General features: G+C 44.4%; 1 protein-coding gene across 1 annotated transcript in view; it reads left to right on the forward strand.

The window, feature by feature from the left end:
• Positions 1–26538, forward strand: part of LOC134910921 (CD109 antigen-like) — a 195467-nt gene that overhangs the window by 95040 nt on the left and 73889 nt on the right. The window contains exons 20-23 of the mRNA XM_063919309.1: positions 5461–5574; positions 6608–6823; positions 8494–8644; positions 22831–23007. Coding sequence (XP_063775379.1) covers positions 5461–5574; positions 6608–6823; positions 8494–8644; positions 22831–23007 — 658 coding nt within the window. The remainder of the gene's footprint in view (positions 1–5460; positions 5575–6607; positions 6824–8493; positions 8645–22830; positions 23008–26538) is intronic.

Here is a 26538-nt window from a genome sequence, read left to right on the forward strand (position 1 = left end):
AGCTGCCTATTGGCGTCAGCACATGAAGTACGGCTCTGCGTGCACCAAAATAAAAAAAAAGTAGTGAGGCACCCGCTCTCTAGTCACTTGCAGGAGCTGTTCCCTTCTCCCCCTGCTGCGTCGCTCGCCCCCCTTCCCCATGAACAGGGGTGGCACCTTCACTCAGGGCAGAAGGGGCTTCCCCCAACACTGGCGACCCATCCCCAGCACGTCCTGACTGGCGGCGGCGATGTGGGCTGATTATCCTGTGGATCTGCACGCTGCTGTCTCCCTGCACGGTGCTTGTAGCAGAGGCACTGCGGACATGTTGCCCGAACAAGAGCACCTCTACCTGCTCTACCAAGCCCTGACGCCGGCACCAGGAAACAGACCAAGGTGAGTGAGCGGGAGACGGGAGAGCAGAGAGCAGAAGGGGAGAGAGGAGGAGGCAGGCTGTTCTACTAGGAGGCTTCCCCTGTGTCCGGCTCCTACCTCTCTGTCCTGACAGAGGCCCACGTTTTAGAGATCCCCAGTTTGCTATCACCGCTGATACGCCTGACACTGGCTCCTAACCCTGTGCGTTAAAACTGTGGAGTGCGGATTGCACCCAGTGACTTTGTGCTGCCCTGTGCAAGGTGTCCATCGACGTCCCAAGTCACTGTGTGACTGTGTGTCCCATAATTATAGGTACCGCCAGCCTAACCCTCTCCTCCACTTCTACAGCCTTTCTCCAACCTCCCCCCATTGCCTACCCTAACCTCCCCTCCCGCAGCCTAACCCTAACCTCCCCGCAGCCTAACCCTAACCTCCCCTCCCTGCAGCCTAACCCTAACCTCCCCTCCCTGCAGCCTAACCCTAACCTCCCCTCCCCGCAGCCTAACCCTTATCTCCCTTCCCATAGCCTAACCCTAATCTCCCCTCCCTGCAGCCTAACCTCTCATCCCATAGGCTAACCCTAACCTCCCCTCCCTGCAGCCTAACCTCCCCTCCCCGCAGTCTAACCCTAATCTCCCCTACCTGCAGCCTAACCATAACCTCCCCTTCCTGCAGCCTAACCCTAACCTCACCGCAGCCTAGCCCTATCCCCCCCCCCCGCATTCTAACCCTAACCTCCCCTCACCGCAGCCTAACCCTAACCTCCCCCCCCCCGCATTCTAACCCTAACCTCCTCTCACCGCAGCCTAACCCTAACCTCCCCGCAACCTAACCCTAACGTCCCCTCCCTGCAGCCTAACTCTAACCTCCCCAAGTGCTTGTCCCTAACCTCTTTCCCTGCAGCCTAACCCTAACCTCCCCTCCCATAGCCTAAATGGCCCAGTCCAGCATTAGGTAGAGGAAGAAGATCGCCACGCAGAAAGCACTGCCGAGCACCGTGATCTGCCGGCTCAGCTTCACGAACCTTGTCAGCACCAGCACAGATCTGCTGACACCGCAGCCCGGGTCACACTGACAAGCTCTCCCCGAACGTGCACATAGTAACACCTGATATAAATTGTAAAGCGGCGCAGTGTGCGATGGTGAGCAGGTAGGGGAGGCTGTAGGTCTCAGGCGGCGATTGGATGAGATCACTGCTAGTGGTGACAGACACCGAGAAATGTTACTGGCTGCACAGCATATCCTGCAGCACCTGCACATTTTTAAAAACAGGGTCACAAAATGCCTGTAGTGCATGTTTTGTGATTACTGAATCTCTCACATCACATGCTTGCCTTCCTTTCTAATCTCTTACATAGAGTATTTATCTTTATTTACTTACTTCTTTTCTAACATACCTTAATCACTTACTTTACTGTCTGTCTGTCTGTCTGTACATTACTCTTCTTTACCTGTACTCATGTCTTACCTACATTCCTTCTTTATTCTCCCTCCCTTGCTACTTCTCTCTCCTTACCTTTTCCTGCCTCAGTATTGCATGTGACAACAAGACTGCAGCAGTGCTGGCCCCACCCCTTTCACGATGTCATGAGGTGGGCGGGGCTTGCAGTACGAGGAGGAAGTGCTGCATAGCCCTAAGCCCAGCCACTGGGAAAGAATGGTAGATGCTAGAATCAAGTGGGCTAAGGGACCTTTTCCATTTGGGGGAGGAGTTACGACCCAAGTGGGAGGAGCTACGCCAGCGGGGAATGGAGAACCAGCACGGGCTGCAGCATCAGTGGTACAGGCTGTGCTGGGTGCTGTTACCAAACGCTGCCTGATCGGAGCTAAGCTCCGATCGCGGCAGCAATCCAGTGAAGAGGTGAGTGCAGGCCACTGTGGGGACAAAGCAATGCAGACAGTGTTTCTTTCCTGTAAACACTGGCTGCTTTGCAGGGAAGCCTGTGGGCCTATTTTCAATGGGGTGCCTGGAGCTGCAGCTCCATCCGCCCCATTGTTAATCCGGCCCTGCATTTAATATGCAGGCTGTATTTGAAACACCTTGGCATGTCAGTTTGGGGACGTTAGTTGCAGGGCATGCACTCCTGACATGCAGTACCTAGCTCCTCGGGGTGAAACTGTGTTACCGTTCCCACAGACATTACTGTAATCACCGCTACTGCCTGCATTACCACTGTTAACTCTGTGCACATCACTGTTAACTCTGTGTATACCGCTGTTACCAAATAAACTCACAATCATGGTTAAGGACATCTGTTTGTACCAACCTCCATTTTACATTCTGCTGGTACTTAATATAACAAAACTAGTTCCACTAATAGGTTATATCAATAAAACAGTTCCGCATTTAATATAGCAATTATTTTAAGCACTTCTCTGTATTAATAACTCAGTCCCGAATTGTTCCTTACTCTAATTATAATTTACACAAAATGGCTGCAGCTATGTACACTGGTAAACTCATGCACTGTTGGAACCTATTATTTAACCTCAGAGTGTTGTTACAGTATGCCCTTTATTATCGTCATGTATGAAATATGACACTGATGGCTTACCTGAAACATTACTGTAAAAATAAAATAGAGAATGTCAAAGTAAATTTGACAGCCTATAAACCCCAAGGCTGGGACAAGTTGTGTGTAAACTATCATTTAAAATGGGAACTCTATTTTGGGATTGCGCCGGGGTGTCAGATTGACCAGCTTTTAGCTGTGTGGTGGCTTTTAGTGGGTGGTTGGTTTGTGATTTGCATATTTGTTTCCTGATTTTCCCTCCCTCTCTACTATTATTGGTACAGTATGTAATTTTGTTGGCTTTGTGAGTGGTTGGCAGGAAAGAGCGGCAGTCTAGCAGTCCTCTTGCTGCCCTGTTGAGGTACATTCCCCTCTCATTAAACTGAGTAGGCTGATTTCAATCTACTGGGGTCAGCAGCTCCCCCTGGCCGGGTGGGCTTTGTATGTGTGTTATTGGTATGGGAGTCGGAGACGTCTAACTTTTATGCCATTGTTGTTAGAGCAAGTGGCCCTGGCAGATTTTATTTGAAGTGAACTTGCGTAGTCAGATGGCTCCACCGATTACCTGGCCGACCTTCCCGCACCTTACTCTTATATTTAAATAATAAAGCTGGACAATTTCACGTAAACTTACAGTATGTCCTATGTAATCATTTATATTTATATATTTTATTTTTATATTGTTTAGGTCTAATGGTTATTCATTATGTATTTGGAGCAGAATTTGTCATCAGTCACTAGGGCACTTATGTCAATACATTGTTTATATCACTGTTTTTTATTACTTGTTAAAATATCATGACCAGACAAAAATAAAAAATAAATTAAAAATGGACTATTCCTTAAAGTTATTTTTATACATTATTTCAGCCCTATATGGTATTTTACGAAACAAAATGGTTTCTTGTAACTTACTGTCTCATGAGGGGGTGAATTTATCCTCTTTAAGGGGCCTACAGTATTCATCATCCCTAACGAGCTAGTTATACACAGAAACAGGCTCACTCATTATTAGGGCTGCCGAATATTCAGCAAACTCCGGAAACTGAAGGTTTTCAGAGTTTGCTTCCGGGAATCAAACGCTATCTACAAATGGTGCTCATTCCCTGAGTCCCACTCCTTTCTATAAGAAGGAGGCCTTGGGTTGTGACGAGGTATCCAAACGGGTACCTCTGCCTCCACAGCAGTGCATATGCGTAACTTCAGGTCGGGCATGCGTACAGGGCAGACCTGACTACGATCAGTAACACTGCTACCTTAGTAGCAGTAAGTACTGCAGTGTTACTGGTCATGGGGACAGCGGCTATTTTCATTAATAACAACAATACTAAATATGTCACCGGTAATTAGTATCACACTTCAGTGGAGCCCAAAGTATATAGCTGTAACATTTATAAATGATAGTATTGTACAAATGCTATAAACAGGTCCATTATTACATAAAGGTTTACCACTTGAGGAAACAATTACGCCAACATGCATGGAACATGGATGGCATCACATCCTCTTTGTTCACTTGCTTTAATTATGCAAAACATATTGAATTTTGTATAATTTGTGTATTAGCAAAAAAATGTCCATATAGCACATGGCAATACCTAGAAGCCCATATGATATTGATGCAAATATGGTATGTAACGCACCTGCTTTTATTGGTCAGTTTGCAATGATTGGAGTAATTGTATCCATACGTGGTACATGGAGAAGGGTTTTGAACCATGACTCGTATGCTTCTTTTGAAATGTTACCCTCTTTTTTCTGGCCCGCTTTAATAAAATAGCTATAATTGTTTTGATTTAACAATTCACTGTCATATGGCCTTACTTCTTTCTGGGGTGCCCACACCGCACACACTGCACCCATGTTTTAATACTTACCCTTCCGGAGTCCTGTGTCGGGCACTGCAACCGTAGCAAAACTCACAGCCAAAATGGATGCTGCGCATGCGCAGTGGTGAAAGTAGTCTCCAGAACATGGCAGGCGCCATGTTTCCGGAGACCTGCACATACACAGTAGAATCTGGCACAAAGCCGCAGCCTACTGCGCTGTGCAGAGGTGGGGGCCCACCCGGAGTCTGCACATGGGCCCCCTCCTCTGTTAATACGCCCATGTCCCTACAGTCCTAATTATTAGAACATATTTTTTTAGGCCACTTCACAATCCACAAGTCCCTAATCCACCTTTTCACAATCCCCCCCCCCCCCAAAAAAAAACTCATTATGCCCTCAGTCCTCACCAGTTTTCCATTAGAAACAGATTTTTTTTTTAAGTTTTATTTTAAGGAATTCAGTTGGTGACCAGGTGAACACATCTTTTTTTCACCCCAACGACAATTATTTAATTATGAAAATATACTCAAGGATAATTTTTTATCTGCCTGCTGTATCAGTGCTCACATTTGCCTTTTTACATACTAGTAGGTCAGACTATTCAATTATGGTGACTTGAATTAGTATATCATATAGTACATGGGACAGTTAATAAGATTTTGCACAATCTTTGCTTAATGTCAATAGGAGTGTGTCATGAGTATTTGTCTTATTTGCTTTTATCTTTACTTATTTTTTTAAATGAATTCTTATGTTTTTTGCAGCTACAAGTATTTCAAACTTTCTTTGTTTCACTGAGTCTCCCATACTCGGTAACTAGAGGTGAAGTTTTCCTAGTGGAAGCCATATTGTTCAATCATCTGACAGAAAACCTACAGGTACAGTGCAGTGATCTTACTTGGTAATTGGGTGGGGCATATTATGACGACGTTCTGAATCTCGACATTCAGAATGTTTACTTGTTCAGAATGTCGATATGTCAAATGTCCAGACTCACAATGTCGACGCCGACATAATGCCGATATTCAATGTATCGACAATAGGATTTTGCTTTAAATCTCACTCTAAGCCTAACCATAATTGTAGTTTAACCCAAATTTAACCCTAACCCTAATTGCAGCCCAACCCTAATTGATGCTTAACCCTTAAAAGGGTCTCTGGATGTCAATAGTCACAAAGTAGATATTCTGACAATGTCGCCATTATGCCATTGTCGATATCGTGAATATTGACATGGTGATTGCATACAAGTTGTGCAGTATAGCATTATACAGTACCAGTGACATTTTGATGATATGAACAAAATAAATTGATATTGTTTGAAACTATTTATTGTAGCCAATTGATGTTCTTTAGGTGTATTTCACAAAGGGCATTTGTGCTGTCCTGCAGCCTGCACGTTGAGGGTATTAGTGTCTGTAGTGTAGGCTGAGGGCATTCGTGACTGTGTCTGGAACATGGCATGGGAGTTATAACAGGGATTACATAGACAACACAATGCTGTTAATTAATTATAAAAAAATATATATACCATGAGCCACTATATTCAGTATTTATCATACTTCTACTGAAATATACAATGCAGTTGAATTAGGAGTGGCTGAATAATATATGGCGTGACCCGCCTGAGTCCTTTTATTTATAAAGAGAAAAGGATGACCTATTTTTCTTTATTTTTATTCCACATTGCTTTTAGGAAAAGTAGGTACACATCCTAGTTAGAAAAAGAGGTAAGAAGCATTGTGACAATCAGCTTATACTTCTACTTATTATAGTTAGTTTCCTCCGTAAAGTTAGTAAATTGGAATTATTTGACACTGAAACTTTACACCCCTTTAGAATGCAGATCTATGATACAAATTCTAGATAGAATAAATGCATAATGTATATCTTAATTATTTGTGTTTGTAGGTCCTGGTATCTTTGGAGCCCAGTGACTCATTTGAAATATTTGTACCAAAAAATTCAAGTACTGTAATAGGTCAGCAGATTGTGGACGTTCCCAGTAACAGAGAAATTACTTGCCTATTTCCAATCAGACCTACGAGGCTTGGTCCAATCCTAATCACAGTGAATGCAACTTCAAAAGCAGCTTCTGATATGGTAACTGAAAAAATACTTGTGAAGGTCAGTAATAGCTTAAGAGAATGTCATATCTGTCTGTATGTATTATGTAGCAAAAGTAAATTGAATTGATACACAGTAGCAGAAATACTGTACAGTATATACTGTATGGAATTTTGTGCTCAATGTAAACAAATATCTTTAACAACCAATCATGAATAAGAAAACTATAAAGTCATATTTAGAGTAGGACTCCTATATGTTTTTGCCACAAAATATTTTTTTTCAGAATGTTTATTTTTTACGAATTCTCCTTAAAAGGCTAAATTAATTGGGTTAGATCAGGCATGTCCAAACTGCGTCCCCCTTTTTACACATTACGGCAGGCAGATTCCCCCTTTTTACACATTGCGGCAGGCAGATTTCCCCTTTTTACACATTGCGGCAGGCAGATTCCCCATTTTTACACATAGCGGCAGGCAGATTCCCCCTTTTTACACATTGCGGCAGGCAGATTCCCCATTTTTACACATAGCGGCAGGCAGATTCCCCATTTTTACACATTGCGGCAGGCAGTTTCCCCATTTTTACACATTGCGGCAGGCAGTTTCCCCATTTTTACACATTGCGGCAGGCAGATTCCCATTTTTACACATTGCGGCAGGCAGATTCCCCATTTTTACACATTGCGGCAGGCAGATTCCCCCTTTTTACACATTGCGGCAGGCAGATTCCCCCTTTTTACACATTGCGGCAGGCAGATTCCCCCTTTTTACACATAGCGGCAGGCAGATTCCCCCTTTTTACACATTGCGGCAGGCAGATTCCCCATTTTTACACATAGCGGAAGGCAGATTCCCCATTTTTACACATTGCGGCAGGCAGATTCCCCATTTTTACACATTGCGGCAGGCAGATTCCCCCTTTTTACACATTGCGGCAGGCAGATTCCCCCTTTTTACACATTGCGACAGGCAGATTCCCCCTTTTTACACATTGCGGCAGGCAGATTCCCCATTTTTACACATTGCGGCAGGCAGTCCCAAGAAAGAAAGAAAGAAAGAAAGAAAGAAAGAAAGAAAGAAAGAAAGAAGAATTATACTCACCCTCTCCGCTGGCTCAGGCTCCTCGGTGCAGCTTCTGACGATTCCTGGGCAGGAGAGAAGGAGGAGGAGGGAGGTGGAGGAGGGAGCCGCAGCAGCGCTGTGTTATTGGTGGAGGCGCTGCTGCTGCTGCCCCTCAGCTTCACTATAGGCTGTTCTCGGAAGACAGCCTATAGTGAAGCAGAGGGACAGCAGCAGCAGCGCCTCCACCAGTAACAAAGCGCTGCTGCGGCTCCCTCCTCCACCTCCCTCCTCCTCCTTCCCCTGTACCGCTGCTCCTCTCCTCTCCGGGCGGCTGTGCGCTGCGGGCAGCGGTTGCCCGCAGCACACAGCGGCATGTAATGAGTCAGTTTGTCTCATTACATGCTTTGGGCCCCTGGACAGAGGCGGGACCCAGTGCAACGCACTGGTTGTACTGGCGGTAGTTCCGCCTCTGAGCAGGATGCATTCTGAGGAGAGTCCAATAACAAAATGCACTTGTTCAGTGTATCTTTTCCTGTTTACAGTCAGGGCACAGAGAACTCTACCTTGGGCCTTAAAGTATTATCATTTATTTGGAGCAGTCCGTGAACTGCACTTCATAATAGTAAAGAAACATGCCTTAACAATATTATATTTTCCTTTACAAAGGCTGAAGGAGTGCAGAAGTTTTATTCCCAGTCTGCTCTTTTTGATATGAAAAACACCACAGGGCCAAGTCATCCTCTTTCAAAAACCTTGTCATTCATTTTCCCTGATGATGTGGTGGAAGTAAGTGAGCAAGCTTATATCACTGTTATTGGTAAGAATGTTTCATAAATACATCAGAATGTTATTCAATATATCTTAAAAGATCACTAAGCCACACAATTTAAAAATGCTGCGATATGAACCGTGATGGTAAAATCTATTGTTCAGCATTAATCTGACATTCCACTACAGGTCTGTTAATGAGTTATAGCATATTATCTCCACACTCCAGTACTGACAGCCAATACAACTCCCAAATGCTTAAGACAATGGGGGTCATTCCGAATTGATTGCTTGCTAGCTACTTTTAGCAGCTGTGCAAACGCATTGTCGCCGCCCATCGGGGAGCGCCTGCAAAATCATTTTGTGCAAAACAAGATCAGCCCTGTAGTTACTCTTCGTGTGCGTTGATTCTAACGACGGAGGGACGGCTTTTGACGTCACACACCTGCCCAGCGTTCGCCCAGCCACTCCTGCATTTTTCCCGACACGCCTGCATTTTTCTAAGCACTCCCTGAAAAGGGTCGGTTGACACCCAGAAACGCCCACTTCATGTCAATCTTCCTGCATTCGGCCGTGCGACTGAAAGCTTTGCTAGAACCTGTGCTAAACCACGATGGTCTTTGTACCCGTACGTTGTGCGTGCGCATTGCGGTGCATATTAGAGATGTGCACTTGAAATTTTTCGGGTTTTGTGTTTTGGTTTTGGGTTCGGTTCCGCGGCCGTGTTTTGGGTTCGACCGCGTTTTGGCAAAGCCTCACCGAATTTTTTTTGTCGGATTCGGGTGTGTTTTGGATTCGGGTGTTTTTTTCAAAAAACACTAAAAAACAGCTTAAATCATAGAATTTGGGGGTCATTTTGATCCCATAGTATTATTAACCTCAATAACCATAATTTCCACTCATTTTCAGTCTATTCTGAATACCTCACACCTCACAATATTATTTTTAGTCCTAAAATTTGCACCGAGGTCGCTGGATGACTAAGCTAAGCGACCCTAGTGGCCGACACAAACACCTGGCCCATCTAGGAGTGGCACTGCAGTGTCACGCAGGATGGCCCTTCCAAAAAACCCTCCCCAAACAGCACATGATGCAAAGAAAAAAAGAGGCGCAATGAGGTAGCTGTGTGAGTAAGATAAGCAACCCTAGTGGCCGACACAAACACCTGGCCCATCTAGGAGTGGCACTGCAGTGTCACGCAGGATGGCCCTTCCAAAAAACCCTCCCCAAACAGCACATGACGCAAAGAAAAAAAGAGGCGCAATGAGGTAGCTGTGTGAGTAAGATAAGCGACCCTAGTGGCCGACACAAACACCTGGCCCATCTAGGAGTGGCACTGCAGTGTCACGCAGGATGTCCCTTCCAAAAAACCCTCCCCAAACAGCACATGACGCAAAGAAAAAAAGAGGCGCAATGAGGTAGCTGTGTGAGTAAGCTAAGCGACCCTAGTGGCCGACACAAACACCGGGCCCATCTAGGAGTGGCACTGCAGTGTCACGCAGGATGTCCCTTCCAAAAAACCCTCCCCAAACAGCACATGACGCAAAGAAAAAAAGAGGCGCAATGAGGTAGCTGTGTGAGTAAGATAAGCGACCCTAGTGGCCGACACAAACACCGGGCCCATCTAGGAGTGGCACTGCAGTGTCACGCAGGATGTCCCTTCCAAAAAACCCTCCCCAAACAGCACATGACGCAAAGAAAAAAAGAGGCGCAATGAGGTAGCTGTGTGAGTAAGATAAGCGACCCTAGTGGCCGACACAAACACCGGGCCCATCTAGGAGTGGCACTGCAGTGTCACGCAGGATGGCCCTTCCAAAAAACCCTCCCCAAACAGCACATGACGCAAAGAAAAAAAGAGGCGCAATGAGGTAGCTGTGTGAGTAAGATAAGCGACCCTAGTGGCTGACACAAACACCGGGCCCATCTAGGAGTGGCACTGCAGTGTCACGCAGGATGTCCCTTCCAAAAAACCCTCCCCAAACAGCACATGACGCAAAGAAAAAAAGAGGCGCAATGAGGTAGCTGTGTGATTAAGATAAGCGACCCTAGTGGCCGACACAAACACCGGGCCCATCTAGGAGTGGCACTGCAGTGTCACGCAGGATGGCCCTTCCAAAAAACCCTCCCCAAACAGCACATGACGCAAAGAAAAAAAGAGGCGCAATGAGGTAGCTGTGTGAGTAAGATAAGCGACCCTAGTTGCCGACACAAACACCTGGCCCATCTAGGAGTGGCACTGCAGTGTCACGCAGGATGTCCCTTCCAAAAAACCCTCCCCAAACAGCACATGACGCAAAGAAAAAAAGAGGCGCAATGAGGTAGCTGTGTGAGTAAGATAAGCGACCCTAGTGGCCGACACAAACACCGGGCCCATCTAGGAGTGGCACTGCAGTGTCACGCAGGATGTCCCTTCCAAAAAACCCTCCCCAAACAGCACATGACGCAAAGAAAAAAAGAGGCGCAATGAGGTAGCTGTGTGAGTAAGATAAGCGACCCTAGTGGCCGACACAAACACCTGGCCCATCTAGGAGTGGCACTGCAGTGTCACGCAGGATGGCCCTTCCAAAAAACACTCCCCAAACAGCACATGACGCAAAGAAAAAAAGAGGCGCAATGAGGTAGCTGTGTGAGTAAGATAAGCGACCCTAGTGGCCGACACAAACACCGGGCCCATCTAGGAGTGGCACTGCAGTGTCACGCAGGATGGCCCTTCCAAAAAACACTCCCCAAACAGCACATGACGCAAAGAAAAAAAGAGGCGCAATGAGGTAGCTGTGTGAGTAAGATAAGCGACCCTAGTGGCCGACACAAACACCTGGCCCATCTAGGAGTGTCACTGCAGTGTCACGCAGGATGGCCCTTCCAAAAAACACTCCCCAAACAGCACATGACGCAAAGAAAAAAAGAGGCGCAATGAGGTAGCTGTGTGAGTAAGATAAGCGACCCTAGTGGCCGACACAAACACCGGGCCCATCTAGGAGTGGCACTGCAGTGTCACGCAGGATGGCCCTTCCAAAAAACACTCCCCAAACTGCACATGACGCAAAGAAAAATGAAAGAAAAAAGAGGTGCAAGATGGAATTGTCCTTGGGCCCTCCCACCCACCCTTATGTTATATAAACAGGACATGCACACTTTAACCAACCCATCATTTCAGTGACAGGGTCTGCCACACGACTGTGACTGAAATGACGGGTTGGTTTGGACCCCCACCAAAAAAGAAGCAATTAATCTCTCCTTGCACAAACTGGCTCTACAGAGGCAAGATGTCCACCTCATCATCATCCTCCGATATATCACCGTGTACATCCCCCTCCTCACAGATTATCAATTCGTCCCCACTGGAATCCACCATCTCAGCTCCCTGTGTACTTTGTGGAGGCAATTGCTGCTGGTCAATGTCTCCACGGAGGAATTGATTATAATTCATTTTAATGAACATCATCTTCTCCACATTTTCTGGAAGTAACCTCGTACGCCGATTGCTGACAAGGTGAGCGGCGGCACTAAACACTCTTTCGGAGTACACACTTGTGGGAGGGCAACTTAGGTAGAATAAAGCCAGTTTGTGCAAGGGCCTCCAAATTGCCTCTTTTTCCTGCCAGTATAAGTACGGACTGTGTGACGTGCCTACTTGGATGCGGTCACTCATATAATCCTCCACCATTCTTTCAATGGGGAGAGAATCATATGCAGTGACAGTAGACGACATGTCCGTAATCGTTGACAGGTCCTTCAGTCCGGACCAGATGTCAGCATCAGCAGTCGCTCCAGACTGCCCTGCGTCACCGCCAGCGGGTGGGCTCGGAATTCTGAGCCTTTTCCTCGCACCCCCAGTTGCGGGAGAATGTGAAGGAGGAGATGTTGACAGGTCGCGTTCCGCTTGACTTGACAATTTTCTCACCAGCAGGTCTTTGAACCCCAGCAGACTTGTGTCTGCCGGAAAGAGAGATCCAAGGTAGGTTTTAAATCTAGGATCGAGCACGGTGGCCAAAATGTAGTGCTCTGATTTCAACAGATTGACCACCCGTGAATCCTTGTTAAGCGAATTAAGGGCTCCATCCACAAGTCCCACATGCCTAGCGGAATCGCTCCGTGTTAGCTCCTCCTTCAATGTCTCCAGCTTCTTCTGCAAAAGCCTGATGAGGGGAATGACCTGACTCAGGCTGGCAGTGTCTGAACTGACTTCACGTGTGGCAAGTTCAAAGGGCAGCAGAACCTTGCACAACGTTGAAATCATTCTCCACTGCGCTTGAGTCAGGTGCATTCCACCTCCTATATCGTGCTGAATTGTATAGGCTTGAATGGCCTTTTGCTGCTCCTCCAACCTCTGAAGCATATATAGGGTTGAATTCCACCTCGTTACCACTTCTTGCTTCAGATGATGGCAGGGCAGGTTCAGGCGTTTTTGGTGTTGCTCCAGTCTTCTGTACGTGGTGCCTGTACGCCGAAAGTGTCCCGCAATTCTTCTGGCCACCGACAGCATCTCTTGCACGCCCCTGTCGTTTTTTAAAAAATTCTGCACCACCAAATTCAAGGTATGTGCAAAACATGGGACGTGCTGGAATTTGCCCATATTTAATGCACACACAATATTGCTGGCGTTGTCCGATGCCACAAATCCACAGGAGAGTCCAATTGGGGTAAGCCATTCCGCGATGATCTTCCTCAGTTGCCGTAAGAGGTTTTCAGCTGTGTGCGTATTCTGGAAACCGGTGATACAAAGCGTAGCCTGCCTAGGAAAGAGTTGGCGTTTGCGAGATGCTGCTACTGGTGCCGCCGCTGCTGTTCTTGCGACGGGAGTCCATACATCTACCCAGTGGGCTGTCACAGTCATATAGTCCTGACCCTGCCCTGCTCCACTTGTCCACATGTCCGTGGTTAAGTGGACATTGGGTACAGCTGCATTTTTTAGGACACTGGTGACTCTTTTTCTGAGGTCTGTGTACATTTTCGGTATCGCCTGCCTAGAGAAATGGAACCTAGATGGTATTTGGTACCGGGGACACAGTACCTCCAACAAGTCTCTAGTTGGCTCTGCAGTAATGATGGATACCGGAACCACGTTTCTCACCACCCAGGATGCCAAGGCCTCAGTTATCCGCTTTGCAGCAGGATGACTGCTGTGATATTTCATCTTCCTCGCAAAGGACTGTTGGACAGTCAATTGCTTGGTGGAAGTAGTGAAAGTGGTCTTACGATTTCCCCTCTGGGATGACCATCGACTCCCAGCAGCAACAACAGCAGCGCCAGCAGCAGTAGGCGTTACACGCAAGGATGCATCGGAGGAATCCCAGGCAGGAGAGGAATCGTCAGAATTGCCAGTGACATGGCCTGCAGGACTATTGGCATTCCTGGGGAAGGAGGAAATTGACACTGAGGGAGTTGGTGGGGTGGTTTGCGTGAGCTTGGTTACAAGAGGAAGGGATTTACTGGTCAGTGGACTGCTTCCGCTGTCGCCCAAAGTTTTTGAACTTGTCACTGACTTATTATGAATGCGCTGCAGGTGACGTATAAGGGAGGATGTTCCGAGGTGGTTAACGTCCTTACCCCTACTTATTACAGCTTGACAAAGGCAACACACGGCTTGACAAATGTTGTCCGCATTTCTGTTGAAATACTTCCACACCGAAGAGCTGATTTTTTTGGTATTTTCACCAGGCATGTCAACGGCCATATTCCTCCCACGGACAACAGGTGTCTCCCCGGGTGCCTGACTTAAACAAACCACCTCACCATCAGAATCCTCCTTGTCAATTTCCTCCCCAGCGCCAGCAACACCCATATCCTCCTCATCCTGGTGTACTTCAACAGTGACATCTTCAATCTGACTATCAGGAACTGGACTGCGGGTGCTCCTTCCAGCACTTGCAGGGGGCGTGCAAATGGTGGAAGGCGCATGCTCTTCGCGTCCAGTGTTGGGAAGGTCAGGCATCGCAACCGACACAATTGGACTCTCCTTGTGGATTTGGGATTTCGAAGAACGCACAGTTCTTTGCGGTGCTTTTGCCAGCTTGAGTCTTTTCATTTTTCTAGCGAGAGGCTGAGTGCTTCCATCCTCATGTGAAGCTGAACCACTAGCAATGAACATAGGCCAGGGCCTCAGCCGTTCCTTGCCACTCCGTGTGGTAAATGGCATATTGGCAAGTTTACGCTTCTCCTCCGACAATTTTATTTTAGATTTTGGAGTCCTTTTTTTACTGATATTTGGTGTTTTGGATTTTACATGCTCTGTACTATGACATTGGGCATCGGCCTTGGCAGACGACGTTGCTGGCATTTCATCGTCTCGGCCATGACTAGTGGCAGCAGCTTCAGCACGAGGTGGAAGTGGATCTTGATCTTTCCCTAATTTTGGAACCTCAACATTTTTGTTCTCCATATTTTAATAGGCACAACTAAAAGGCACCTCAGGTAAACAATGGAGATGGATGGATACTAGTATACTTATGGATGGACGAGCGACTGCCGACACAGAGGTAGCTACAGCCGTGGACTACCGTACTGTGTCTGCTGCTAATATAGACTGGATGATAATGAGATGAAATCAATATATATATATATAATATCACACTAGTACTGCAGCCGGACAGGTAGATATATTTATTATGTAATGACTGATGACGGACCTGCTGGACACTGTCAGCTCAGCAGCACCGCAGACTGCTACAGTAAGCTACTATAGTAGTATGTATAAAGAAGAAAGAAAAAAAAAAACCACGGGTAGGTGGTATACAATTATGGATGGACGAGCGACTGCCGACACAGAGGTAGCTACAGCCGTGGACTACCGTACTGTGTCTGCTGCTAATATAGACTGGATGATAATTAGATGAAATCAATATATATATATATAATATCACACTAGTACTGCAGCCGGACAGGTAGATATATTTATTATGTAATGACTGATGACGGACCTGCTGGACACTGTCAACTCAGCAGCACCGCAGACTGCTACAGTAAGCTACTATAGTAGTATGTATAAAGAAGAAAGAAAGAAAAAAAACCACGGGTAGGTGGTATACAATTATGGATGGACGAGCGACTGCCGACACAGAGGTAGCTACAGCCGTGGACTACCGTACTGTGTCTGCTGCTAATATAGACTGGATGATAATGAGATGAAATCAATATATATATATATATATAATATCACACTAGTACTGCAGCCGGACAGGTAGATATATTTATTATGTAATGACTGATGACGGATCTGCTGGACACTGTCAGCTCAGCAGCACCGCAGACTGCTACAGTAAGCTACTATAGTAGTATGTATAAAGAAGAAAGAAAAAAAAAACCACGGGTAGGTGGTATACAATTATGGATGGACGAGCGACTGCCGACACAGAGGTAGCTACAGCCGTGGACTACCGTACTGTGTCTGCTGCTAATATAGACTGGATGATAATGAGATGAAATCAATATATATATATATATAATATCACACTAGTACTGCAGCAGGACAGGTAGATATATTTATTATGTAATGACTGATGACAGACCTGCTGGACACTGTCAGCTCAGCAGCACCGCAGACTGCTACAGTAAGCTACTATAGTAGTATGTATAAAGAAGAAAGAAAAAAAAAAACCACGGGTAGGTGGTATACAATTATGGATGGACGAGCGACTGCCGACACAGAGGTAGCTACAGCCGTGGACTACCGTACTGTGTCTGCTGCTAATATAGACTGGATGATAATGAGATGAAATCAATATATATATATATATAATATCACTAGTACTGCAGCCGGACAGGTATATATATTTATTATGTAATGACTGATGACGGACCTGCTGGACACTGTCAGCTCAGCAGCACCGCAGACTGCTACAGTAAGCTACTATAGTAGTATGTATAAAGAAGAAAGAAAAAAAAAAACCACGGGTAGGTGGTATACAATTATGGATGGACTGCCGAGTGCCGACACAGAGGTAGCTACAGCCGTGGACTACCGTACTGTGTCTGCTGATAATATAGACTGGATGATAATGAGATGAAATCAATATATATGTATATATAATATCACTAGTACTGCAGCCGGACAGGTAGATATATTTATTATGTAATGACTGATGACGGACCTGCTGGACACTGTCAGCTCAGCAGCACCGCAGACTGCTACAGTAAGCTACTATAGTAGTATGTATAAAGAAGAAAAAAAAAAAAAAACCACGGGTAGGTGGTATACAATTATGGATGGACTGCCGAGTGCCGACACAGAGGTAGCTACAGCCGTGGACTAACGTACTGTGTCTGCTGATAATATAGACTGGATGATAATGAGATGAAATCAATATATATGTATATATAATATCACTAGTACTGCAGCCGGACAGGTATATATATTTATTATGTAATGACTGATGACGGACCTGCTGGACACTGTCAGCTCAGCAGCACCGCAGACTGCTACAGTAAGCTACTATAGTAGTATGTATAAAGAAGAAAGAAAAAAAAAAAACACGGGTAGGTGGTATACAATTATGGATGGACTGCCGAGTGCCGACACAGAGGTAGCTACAGCCGTGGACTAACGTACTGTGTCTGCTGATAATATAGACTGGATGATAATGAGATGAAATCAATATATATGTATATATAATATCACTAGTACTGCAGCCGGACAGGTATATATATTTATTATGTAATGACTGATGACGGACCTGCTGGACACTGTCAGCTCAGCAGCACCGCAGACTGCTACAGTAAGCTACTATAGTAGTATGTATAAAGAAGAAAGAAAAAGAAAAAAACCACGGGTAGGTGGTATACAATTATGGATGGACTGCCGAGTGCCGACACAGAGGTAGCTACAGCCGTGGACTAACGTACTGTGTCTGCTGCTAATATAGACTGGATGATAATGAGATGAAATCAATATATATGTATATATAATATCACTAGTACTGCAGCCGGACAGGTATATATATTTATTATGTAATGACTGATGACGGACCTGCTGGACACTGTCAGCTCAGCAGCACCGCAGACTGCTACAGTAAGCTACTATAGTAGTATGTATAAAGAAGAAAGAAAAGAAAAAAACCACGGGTAGGTGGTATACAATTATGGATGGACTGCCGAGTGCCGACACAGAGGTAGCTACAGCCGTGGACTAACGTACTGTGTCTGCTGATAATATAGACTGGATGATAATGAGATGAAATCAATATATATATATATATATATATATATATATATAATTATATAATATCACTAGTACTGCAGCCGGACAGGTATATATATTTATTATGTAATGACTGATGACGGACCTGCTGGACACTGTCAGCTCAGCAGCACCGCAGACTGCTACAGTAAGCTACTATAGTAGTATGTATAAAGAAGAAAGAAAAAGAAAAAAAAAACACGGGTAGGTGCTAGGTGGTATACAATATTATATATATATTATATACAATTATATATATATATATATATATATATATATATATATTAAACTCATAAACTGGTGGTGATTATTAAACTGGTGGTCAGGTCACTGGTCACACTATCAGCAACTTGCAAGTAGTACTCCTGAGTCCTAAGCAGACAATCACAATATATATTATACTGGTGGTCAGTGTGGTCACAAACAATGGCAGTGTGGCACTCTGGCAGCAAAAGTGTGCACTGTACGTTATATGTACTCCTGAGTCCTGAGTCCTGCTCTCAGACTCTAACTGCTCCCCACTGTCAGTGTCTCCCCCACAAGTCAGATAATACAGTCACACTATCTCTATCACTTCAGCAAGTACTAGTAGTAGTAGTACTCCTCCTAATGCTCCCCAAAATTACTACTGTGTCTCTCTCTGTCTCACTCTCTTCTCGAATCTCTATAAACGGAGAGGATGCCAGCCACGTCCTCTCCCTATGAATCTCAATGCACGTGTGAAAATGGCGGCGACGCGCGGCTCCTTATATAGAATCCGAGTCTCGCGATAGAATCCGAGCCTCGCGAGAATCCGACAGCGTGATGATGACGTTCGGGCGCGCTCGGGTTAACCGAGCAAGGCGAGAAGATCCGAGTCGCTCGGACCCGTGTAAAAAAAACTGAAGTTCGGGCGGGTTCGGATTCCGAGGAACCGAACCCGCTCATCTCTAGTGCATATGCATGCGCAGATTAGCCATTTTTTACACTGATCGCTGCGCTGCAAACAACGGCAGCTAGCGATCAACTCGGAATGACCCCCAATGTCACGAGATTTAATACAACTCAAAAAGCAATGACTGCAGACATTTGAGCTGTTGTGACATCCCTAGCCTAACCCCAATGTAGGTATCCACCAGTCCAAACAGCAGAGGTAATTTATGAAGCACAATATATCTTTTGCACAATATAAAAGCAGCTTTGTACAATATAAAAGCAGTATTGCTTTTTCAAGGGTTTTGAAACCGAGGGATTCACTGAAGATTGATTGCAGATTTTTTAAGTTAAAATACTGTACACCATTTACTAATGGTCGGTTTGTATGGGGGACGGCAGTACTGAACTGCACACCATATTACACGTATAGTAAGAGGGCTACCATGCTTGGACTTGTAATTCCACAAAGAAAGAGAATATGGTGCCAATGCACACTCCACATTACCAAGTACTGCTAGTTAGAACAATTATAATAAACTCTGCAATATAACATAAAGCAAATTTGAGGTTCTTGGTATACTTTTTGGCCAAAAAATACTAGCCCACCAACCAGTGTCTAGGTGACCTCGTCTCTAGTGGGTCCCTAACAATAAGTTTGAATCCAGGCCATCGGAGCCCAACAAAATGGCGAGAGCCAGTCACCCCAGGGCAGCACACCAGTGAAAAGCTAAGGTGTTAGTGAGTGTTAATAAGAAAGAAGCAAAAAGCTATGTATTAAAAAGTGTTAGGTAAAAGGTGTTCAGAAAAATACCTTCTAAACAGAACCCACAGTCTATCCCCATCAGCAAAACTGGTATTAAATGGCAACAATCCACTGTAAAACAGACATGGTTTAAAAGATCAATATGATCTGTGCAGGCTTGTCTAATTTATAAAAATGTGGGGGTAGGAGGGGGGGTGTGGTGTCCCTACTATTCTTCACTAACCAACACTTGGCTGACCTAGCCAGGCTGATGACACTATGGCAGGGTGACACACTGTGCTGAGTTCCCTTGCCATAATGGCAACCTAGAGTGGTCAAGGCTGCTAACCTAGGTAAGTGGGGACCCCCAAAAATGTGATTCCCACTCCCTAATGACAACAAGGGGTTCAGCTTAGAGCTCTTCTCTGTACTCCTGGTACAGTAGGTTGGACACAGGGGTAAAGAGCAGTAATATTAATCATTCTTGACAGGTGGACTGCTAGTCTCAACAAGTCTGCCAGTACATGATAGCACTGGCATTGTAGTTCACCTGTAAAAGAAATATCAAAATAAATGGGTATGGGTCGCTGGGTCGATACAGCTTAGGTCAACAGTCATTAGGTCGACCACTGAAGGTCGACATGGGCATTAGGTCGACATGTACTAGATCAACATGGGCAATATGTCGACATGTACTAGGTCAACAGGTGAAAAGGTCGAGATGAGTTTTTGGACTTTTTTTGGTGTTGTTTTCTTCGTAGAGTGACGGGGAACCCCAATTAGTGCACCGCGTCCCCTCGCATGGCTTTCTTCGCTTGCCATGCTTAGTGAATGGTGCTTCGCTCTGCTACCGTTGCACTCGGCAGAGGATACCATTCTCAATTGTAGTCCAAGTACGAAAAAGTCCAAAAAATTGAAAAAAAGGTGAAAAACTCATGTCGACCTTTTGACCTGTTGTCCTAGTACAAGTCGACTTAATGCACATGTCGACCTAATGCCCATGTCAGCCTTCAGTGGTCGACCTAAGTTGTGTCGACCTAATGACCGTATCCCAAATAAACATAGTACACACACTGCATAGCAATGTCCTTTATTGGAGAAACAAAATATACTTGCCCACATGCCTCGTTTTCCCTTTTTTACTTACAAATTATTAAGGGATGGCACTTTTTCATTACTTGTAGAACATGGCAAAAAAAACAACAACAAAAAACACATTGAGTGTAACCTGTCCCTTACAGGACTAAGGGGTACATTTACTAAGCAGTGATAAGAGCGGAGAAGTGAGCCAGTGGAGATATTTCCCCATCAACCAATCAGCAGCTCTGTATCATTTTATAGTATGCAAATTATAGATGTTACTTCAGTGCTGATTGGTTGATGGGCCAACTTCTCCACTGGCTCACTTCTCCGCTCTTATCACTGCTTAGTAAATGTACCCCTAAGCTGGTAATGAGATGTTACTTACAGACACTGTCCATAGGAATTAACAAGCCTGGCCAAGCAACTCCACCTCCTCTGCACTCTGCACAGCCAGCATACAGCTACACCGGGTACTGGGTGTGTGGCCAAACTCGGGAGCCGTGGCCATGCACCAACAAAAATTAAACAGAAAGATTCTGTTCATTGAGAGCTTTGTGTGACAGTTGGAATAGTTCCTCTCAGCTGCTGACACAGGCCACCATGCCCACTGTGCACTGCAAAGGCAACTGACCCTCTCCAACAAGCTCAGGCCCAGCTAATCAGTAACCCCCTCCTTTCAGTGTTGCTGAACGTATAAGCATTAAGGGGGACATGTACTAAGCAGTGATAAAAGTGGAGAAGTGAGCCAGCTGAGAAGTTGCCCATGGCAACCAACAGCAGCTCTATATACGTTTATGGTATGCAAATTATAAATGTTACGTCAATGCTGATTGGTTGCCATGGGCAACTTCTCCACTGGCTCATTTTCCACTTTTATCACTGCTTAGTACATCTCCACTTATGTTCTGTGTACAGAATGCTGGAGCAATGCTGGCCACCTTGTGTTTAAATCTTTCTATATAAATAATTTTACAAACAATAACCATAGATATGTCTGACATGAAAGTCAGTTTAGAAATACACTTGTTAAAACTAGGCATTAATATTTATCAAATATTTTTGTAAATCAGTTGTGAGAGTATTTTACATCCATTATTAATGTAAACTATTTTATTAATTTAGAAAAATGATACAGTACCTTCCATAGTTTATTGATGTGATGTGTGCTGTACTGTATTAGGTTTATAAGGAATTAAAAAAAACAATGAATCTATCAATTCAGTAAAGTAACTTAATGATGATAAAAGAAATACATTTTAACACTTTGACAGTAATAGCATTTTACTTACAGTGTAACCACATTATTGAGTATCATGGTAATAAATAGATTTCAAAGTCAATTACTCTATCTCCTCCCTCAGCTGCTCAGTGACTGAATTCACAATGTACAGTATGTATGTGCATTGTGCACTGTAGATATCAGGCAGGGTCACACAGCACAGCAGCAGCCAGCCACCGGGAAGCCATGCGTAGAGAAAAGGTTTGCCTGCTGACTCTTCCTCCAGTAAAACCACTTCTGCACATGCATCGATGATAGATGGTAACATACTTACTAACCATTGATGGTTCTGGTCAAGCCACCCATTGATGGCAGCCATCGATGGGAAAGGTACCGATGGCTATCCCTAATGTGAATGGAACAATTCCCAAGTCACAATCTGACTAATCTCATTTGTCTCAGCCCTCTGGCTCACACCCACATAGCTGTAGGAGGAATCCTGAAGCTCTAGGGAAAAATAACTGCACCGAGTAGCACCTGGTTCTATTGTTAAGGCCAGGGACACCTTAAAAAATCTAAGCTTTGGAAAAGATGTTTGTGATACCTAATTGTTACAAACATATTTTAGTTGTAAGTGCATATGCTCAAATTAGACGTGATTTTTTTTTAACCAGTTTGATCAATCATTATGAAAATTCTGTAACATTTTTCTCAATTTGCCGAATAAAAAAAAAAAAATCAAGCTAATTTCAAGAAGGTTTGATCATGTCCATTACTGTTTTACCATAAATAAGCAGGTTCATAAGTATGTGATCCAGGTAAAGCAGTTTAATTTGATACATTTTGACTCTTTTTAGAATTTTGGGTGCCGCAAGCCAGCTTTAAAAATGATACCTATTATGTAGCATTCAGTCTTAAAGTCACTTATTTTGGCAACAGAAGAAGAGACACTATTGATGGCGCATCTGCTACCGGCACTTACACACTTATTTATTGTTGGATAAAAGCTTTACAGCTTATTCTATATGTGTATTGCTTATGCTATTTATGTATGCATTATTCTACAGAGCTAATAACTTGATGTTTATTTTCTTTAATAAGGAAACCTTCTTGCAACCTCAATCGATGGCTTGGAGTCTCTGATACAGATGCCTTGTGGTTGTGGAGAACAAAATATGATTTACTTTGCACCAAACATCTATGTTCTTCAATACTTAGTAGCAACTAACCAGGCAACAGAATACCTAACAGCAAGATGTATAGCCTTCATGAAAGAAGGTAATAATATGTATATAACTATACACAACATGTATGTATGTATGTATATATATATATATATATATATATATACATATATATATATATAGTATATCCAATTGTCCGGCACTCCCTCCCGGATAGGAATTATTCTTGCTGCGGTGCCATCTTAAGCTCCATAGAGCTATTGTAGTATGTGCAAATAAGCGGCACTCACCAGGCTTCTTATAAAAAATAAAACGGTCCTTTATTAGATCCTACGTTTCGGGGATACCCCCGTCATCAGGGACAGCATGAACATAAACACATAGTGCCAAAAGACATACATTTATACCCACCCCCAAACGCAATCAAGCAGTCTTACCTATCCCACCTGGAGGACGCCAGCCTTCTGCATCGCGGGTCTTCCCGCCGGTCACACATCCTCGCACGGCCGAACGGAGCCCATGACGTCATCAGGTGGCGCCCTCCGGCTCAGACGGCACACTCTGCGTGGTTGCTATGCAACATACAAACAATCCATGTTAAAAACCAAGTAACACAGCAAATGACACTTATAAATATACAATGTATCCGATTAATCATGTTAACAGTGCCAACAGCAATAACATATGCAATATCACAATCGCCACCACACAAGTCCCCACTATTGATCGATCACTGATACCTGAAACTTAACGAAATTAAAGAAAGCATTGTAGACCGAGGCTCTCATTTAACCCCCGAGGTGCTATTGTATCTAAAACGAAAATCCACCTGCATTCCTTTTGAAGCAAACTTTTTGCCCGGTCCCCCCCCCCCCCCGAATTTTTAAAGGAACGTGGTCTATGATGGTTGCTCTCATGCTAGCTATGCTATGTCTGGCTTCAACGCAATGTCTGGCAACAGGCTGATCACTGCTGCCTGATTCCAAGGCGTATCTAATGGCTGTCCTGTGCTGCGCCATACGCTCCTTGAATTGGCGCTGTGTTTTGCCAATATATGCCAACCCACAGGGGCAGGTCAGCATATAAATGACAAATGTAGTGCTACATGTGACAGGGTGCTTTATCTTAAATCTCTTCCCTGTATGGGGTTGACAAAATGTGTTGCCAGCTAACAGGGCTCTGCAGGTCACACACCCTAAGCATCTATAACAGCCATTTCTCCTACTAAGGAAATGAGATGTGTTCTTCTTATCCATTCCTGTAATGTCAAGCTTGACCAAACGGTCCTTTAAGTTCCTACCTCTAGTGTAGCTAGGTAGAAGTTTGGCTTGCTGCAATAAAGGTAAGTCTGTATCACTATTTACCATAGGCCACCACTTTTTGGCCTTTTTGGTGAGAGTGGGACTTTTGTCCGTGTATTGACTCACCCAGGGAACTACTTCTGGGACACTATTTTGATCTCTGCGAGATTGACACTTAAGAGTGTCTGCCCGTGGAATGTTCAACACTCTGTTTTTAGTGCTTTATAATAACTTTCTGTCATAGCCTCTTTCTAAAAATGTATTCACCATTTGATCCAAAGCCGAATCAATCATGGTGGGATCTGATGTAATACGCCTGGCCCTCAACATCTGTGAATACGGCAAACTATTACGGAGAGGCAAGGGATGAAAACTGTCATTCCTTAAGATAGTGTTTCTGTCGGTGCTCTTAACAAATAATGCAGTACTCAAACTGTGTTCACCTACTGAGATCTTAACATCCAAGTAATGTACTGACTCCATACTGATATCATATGACAGTTTCACCACGCTATCAGACAGATTATGCTCATCCAATATCTTACGGAGATCTACTATAGTGCCAGACCAAACAATTCCTTAAGATAGTGTTTCTGTCGGTGCTCTTAACAAATAATGCAGTACTCAAACTGTGTTCACCTACTGAGATCTTAACATCCAAGTAATGTACTGACTCCATACTGATATCATATGACAGTTTCACCACGCTATCAGACAGATTATGCTCATCCAATATCTTACGGAGATCTACTATAGTGCCAGACCAAACAATAAGCAAGTCATCTATATATCTGACATATAGATGAATATTAGGAAGTAGTGTGCCATTACTCCAAATAGTTGTTGTTCAACAGCATACATAAATGCGTTCGCGTACGATGGGGCCACTGAGGACCCCATCGCACAGCCAGCCTTCTGTAAATAAAACCTGCCATCATGTATAAAGAAATTTCGGGTCAAAACCATGAATATCAATTTCAGATAAAAATCCACAGGCGGTCCTACATAGGAAGGATTATCTACTATGAGCGACCTGACTGCCTCCACACCTGCACCATGTGGTATGCAGGTATAGAGGCTAGCCACGTCTACACTGCACAATACCACCGAACCAGGAGTTACAACCACATCACTCAATTTATTCAACAATGAAGTCATATCCTGTAAATAAGAAGGAATTTGTCTAATACATGGATTTAAGACTGAGTCCAGATATAGAGAAATAGATTGATATAATGAGCCCCTCCCCGATGCAATGGGATGACCGGGGGGCTTTAGTGGATTCTTATGGCTAGCCTCTATACCGCATACCAAAATTCGGGGGGGGAAACCGGGCAAAAATTTTGCTTCAAAAGGAATGCAGGTGGATTTTCGTTTTAGATACAATAGCACCTCGGGGGTTAAATGAGAGCCTCGGTCTACAATGCTTTCTTTAATTTCGTTAAGTTTCAGGTATCAGTGATCCATCAATAGTGGGGACTTGTGTGGTGGCGATTGTGATATTGCATATGTTATTGCTGTTGGCACTGTTAACATGATTAATCGGATACATTGTATATTTATAAGTGTCATTTGCTGTGTTACTTGGTTTTTAACATGGATTGTTTGTATGTTACATAGCAACCACGCAGAGTGTGCCGTCTGCGCCGGAGGGCGCCGCCTGATGACGTCATGGGCTCCGTTCGGCCGTGCGAGGATGTGTGACCGGCGGGCAGACCCGAGATGCAGAAGGCTGGCGTCCTCCAGGTGGGATAGGTAAGACTGCTTGATTGCGTTTGGGGGTGGGTATAAATGTATGTCTTTTGGCACTATGTGTTTATGTTCATGCTGTCCCTGATGACGGGGGTATCCCAGAAACGTAGGATCTAATAAAGGACCGTTTTATTTTTTATAAGAAGCCTGGTGAGTGCCGCTTATTTGCACATACTATATATACATATATATATATATATCAAAACACAGAAGTATCCTTATCTCGCGCCAACTCAAGAGCGACACACTGGGAGAGGTCTTTGTTGGGAGACCTCAGGAACATACAAAGAAAAACACAGATTCCCAAGTGCGCTAGTGATGTAATGTAATTACACAATTCTTCCAGCGTTTATTTCATCAGAAAATGTGGACTGGAGGATATGTAGATCTGGGGACCTGTAACAGACACCCCTCACCAAAAAGTCACCCAAACAAGAGGCCAACAGGCCAATTAATAAAAGATTATTTTAATAACATATGATTTTTATACACAATATAAAATTGTATCAATAAAACACAGCCACAACCAACATGTTTGTAAGATGGATTCTAGATACTCCCTCACCTTTTTC

The sequence above is a fragment of the Pseudophryne corroboree genome, chromosome 4, assembly GCF_028390025.1.
Source record: "Pseudophryne corroboree isolate aPseCor3 chromosome 4, aPseCor3.hap2, whole genome shotgun sequence".
NCBI classification, from domain to species: domain Eukaryota; kingdom Metazoa; phylum Chordata; class Amphibia; order Anura; family Myobatrachidae; genus Pseudophryne; species Pseudophryne corroboree.